Source organism: Ostrea edulis, chromosome 3 (genome assembly GCF_947568905.1).
Source record: "Ostrea edulis chromosome 3, xbOstEdul1.1, whole genome shotgun sequence".
Taxonomy (NCBI): domain Eukaryota; kingdom Metazoa; phylum Mollusca; class Bivalvia; order Ostreida; family Ostreidae; genus Ostrea; species Ostrea edulis.
This window is the reverse complement of record NC_079166.1, coordinates 87,605,508-87,609,453: the sequence shown is the minus strand read 5'-3', so window position 1 is coordinate 87,609,453 and position 3,946 is coordinate 87,605,508. Positions and strand designations below refer to the sequence as shown.

At 35.8% G+C, this 3,946-nt stretch overlaps 1 protein-coding gene across 1 annotated transcript; it reads right to left on the bottom strand.

The window, feature by feature from the left end:
* Positions 1-323: 323 nt before the first annotated feature.
* LOC125673071 (uncharacterized) lies at positions 324-3,097 on the bottom strand. Its single transcript, XM_048909340.2, has 5 exons — positions 2,948-3,097; positions 1,424-1,653; positions 1,183-1,318; positions 781-950; positions 324-583 (listed from the first exon to the last, which is right to left on the bottom strand). The coding sequence occupies exons 1-5, from the start codon at positions 3,010-3,012 to the stop codon at positions 339-341; spliced, it is 846 nt and encodes a 281-aa protein (XP_048765297.1). The 5' UTR covers positions 3,013-3,097; the 3' UTR covers positions 324-338.
* Positions 3,098-3,946: the final 849 nt, after the last annotated feature.

Below are 3,946 nucleotides of genomic sequence, written 5' to 3'. Positions count from 1 at the left end.
GCGTGGTCTATAAAGGGTCGCATTTGAAATAGGATACGTCATACCATGAAATACTTGATGCCATCGACACCGCATCTTCACAGTACCATTAGTGTGTGGAATTTCGGTAATGAATGTACACGTAGGAAACGCTGCATGCATGTATGTTCTGAATGCGGAAGAATAAATTGTCTTTCTGACTTCGATGGGCAGAAAGCCGGAAGCAGACATTACGTTCTAAAATTCGAACAAAGTATTCCAGATTTGATACAAAATTGGCCTCGACGGGAGAAAAATTTGGATAGGTGATGCAACAAATTATTAGGTAAATGATAATCCACAAAATTTCTCCAGACTTTTTATTCATTGTTGATGTAAAATTTAGCTCCTGTTGTGGTGGAGGTTGAGGCTATTGGACAGGATACCATGAAGTTACCGCCATTATCCCATGTTGTGGGGTCTAACTCGGACACCATAAAACTGGCCGTGTTGTTTTGGTAAATGTGTCCGAAAGCGATAAACCGGACATACCGCCAGGAAAGAGGAATAATCGCCGTCATGGAGGAAGAGAAACTTATAGAACCGTTCTGATGAATTTTGAAATCTGGAAAATATTTATTAAAATCTAATTTGTTTATAGCGCATTTTTTTCTTCTGTTAAATCCTTTCACTTTGATTAACACTTGTGTTTCCATGGCTTCAATAATCTCTCTCTCTCTCATTCTGCTTGAAACGTCAAAATACAAAATAATATTTAGCTGCCGAACGAAAGTTTAGAAACTGGCAGAATTTAACAGTTACCTCTTACAGTGTCTCCAAATGACCCTTCCTGACATTTACCGGAATCTGGCGAACATTTACAGCCTCCTAAATTCACCACCCACCGAATGTCTTCACCGGAAGTCAGCATGGTCTGAATATCACTGAATGACGTCAGCTGCTTTTGTTCCGAATGTTGTTTTACCCATATACTGTGGAAGAATAGAAAGGATAAACAATCTTTAAAATGATACGTGTATTTTTTGTACACCCGAGCTCTAATGAAGCATAATCAAGTTCCGATAAAAATAAATCAACGCCAATAGCTTTATATCCTGTGTATCCTTTCTTATCTTAATTCTGTAATAGAGATATAAATAACAACTGCGCATGCGTATATTATTGGTTTATGGGAAGTTATTAGAGTGTAGCGTCTGTCCTTACTTCCCCTCTCCTCTTGTCCAGTTACAAAATATCCCATCTACGCCATCAGTATTGTTTACAAAGAAGCCAGGTTTTCCCCAGAATATCTCGGCCACGTCATTGGTAATCCACATCGACTGTATTTCTTCGTTTAAATCTAATAAAAAACACACCTATACAAAGTAACAGGGGAGTTATCAATACCATTATAACAAACATTGCAAATATTATGTTATTCGATAATGTAAGTATATACATATACCCTTGGGATTCTCGTCTATGTATCGTACATGGCTGAAAAATGTTACTCCCGTGCCTTGTCCGGTGTCTTTGATGACGCCAAACAAACTGACCGTGCCACCAAACACCGGGTTGTCTCCCCTTGACCTCACAGTATGTGGCGCGCAACCGGAAGTGTCAAAGAAATACCGGACGTCTGATCCGTTGGCGAGATGGGAAATCAGGGAATCGTAGGAATGGAGTTTAATCGATCTAATGAAAATTCAAAACGATGTAATAAAATTAAAGCAAAGACATTTCACCTGAAAGTGCACGTCTTGGAAAGAATGTGGGAAGGGTTTATCTGCTTTAAAGAATGAAAGTCACAAAATCTACCAGAGATTCAATATTGTATTGAATATTACAATTTTGTAAAAGTGTATAGGAAAATGGTATACATCTTTTTCTGCAGAACATCTAGCGACAATATTGTAAACCAACTACTGTATATATTGCCAGTTTTTGGCGGGACACATGGATCTATAAAAAAAAAAAAAAAAAAAAAAAAAAAAAAAAAAAAAAAAATACAATTTACTTTGGTGGATAAAATTTCGATGAGTTCAGTTTTATTTCATTTGAATACGATGTGTGTACATATATATACTGATTTACTTCAATTTAGCGATTTTTCTTTTGGGGAATCCTTGGACATCGTCAAATCATACTACCGCCAAAAACAAAAAACATAAAAAAAAAACCCACCGGCATGTGAGATATATTCAACCTACTGTGTATAAAGTATCGGATTAAGTCTCGTACAACGAAATGAAAGCTAAAATAAAACTGTTTACAGAGTTGTTTACAGCATTGATCACAGACTTATATACCACGTTTCTATAGGATTATTTATACAGCATTATTTACAGCATTGATTCTAAAGCATTATTTACCAACTGTTTGTACATCGGTATTTACGGGATTGCTTATACACAATTATTCATATGCTTGCACATAATCATTAACGAGATTGTTTATAGGACGGTAGAAAAGCTTATGTTCGGTGGTATCAAGTCTGTGAGATACATTATATGAAAAAGTGAAAATGACGAACAGTCACTGTTATCGATCTATAAATTCCATAGAGAACACAAAAGAGAAAGTAGGTCAAACGCGGACTCACGGAAACAGCCGAAGTGAGATTAAGGTGTATAAAGAGTAAGCATCCTATGTTAACCAATTACACACGACTTGATCAGGTAAACTGAACAATGAAATGTGAAGATAACGAACAGCGAGCAATCTCATCAATCCCAGAAAATATACAAAATATAGGCTCACATGAAAAGATCTTACAGTTTCATTTAAATCATTAAATTAAACATATATTTCGGGTGCAAATTGTAGCCATGAAATGTACCATAATCATCTCGAAAAATAAAGAATACAAAAAAAAAAAAAAATCAAAAAAAAATCTCGAATTGTAATTTTGCCCACCTTGTAAATTCCGGAAACGTCATTGGAATTTAAACGTGTATTAAATCATTACCATGTTTAAAATACAACTCACTTTTGACAATCCACAATGAGAAACGATGACGCACAGCATAGATATATCAAGTAAGCTATCGCCATTGTCACTAAATTAAAAAAACAATCAGCGGCCACAAACTGAAGATAATGCCGGGCGTCCCGGTCTTAAAGTCTTACCATGATATAATCTTTGTATGTCAGGTCAAGATTGCTATGTAAACCTGCACTCACGTGACAGTGTCTCTTCTGGTTTACTAGTCACTGCTGAGGTAATACAAAACCGTGTGTTAGGCTGTATTATATGATATGAATTATTGTGATGAAATCTGATTTGCTTGAAGCATGTTGGGATATACACGTGACGGTTCCCTCGAATCCCGATAGGAGATAATAGACATTTACCCCCCCCCCCTCCCTCATCATTTATACCTACAAACAATTGATGAGCATTTGTGTTTTCATGAATACAACGTTAAGTCCAAAGTAGATAAGCTACCAACTAATTATGTAGCTAGAGTCTCATCGCTTTCTTATAGTGTAGATCAGCAAACTACATGCATGTACATTGGTATAAGTCGTGTTACTCAAGAAGTTAACTGACTATAGGCACTCATCAAAACAGTTAGTTTGAGATAGCCTTACCGTCAATGTTAACATACATGTTCAATGAAATATTCAAATGTAGAGCAGCTGTTTAAGGTTATGGTGTCTTTTATTTCGAGTTCAATGGAATGTAATGATTACACATACAACATTTGTCACTGTTCGGTATCGTCGCTTTTTCATGAATGGATATGAGTATTGTTACTAGACGTCGTCAACATATCCAAATATCGAGTTGAAGATACAATATATTTTTTCTTCGTATGTAGAAGCTTGTAAATAAATCCTGCCCCCCTAAGAATACAAAATAAGTAAATAAACAGAGTATACGATTTAATGGATTTTGAGGAGCGTTGGAATGTCATGAAAGGCGAAGATAACGAACAGTGATCAATCACATAACTTCTACAAGCAATATAAAATAAATTGTTGG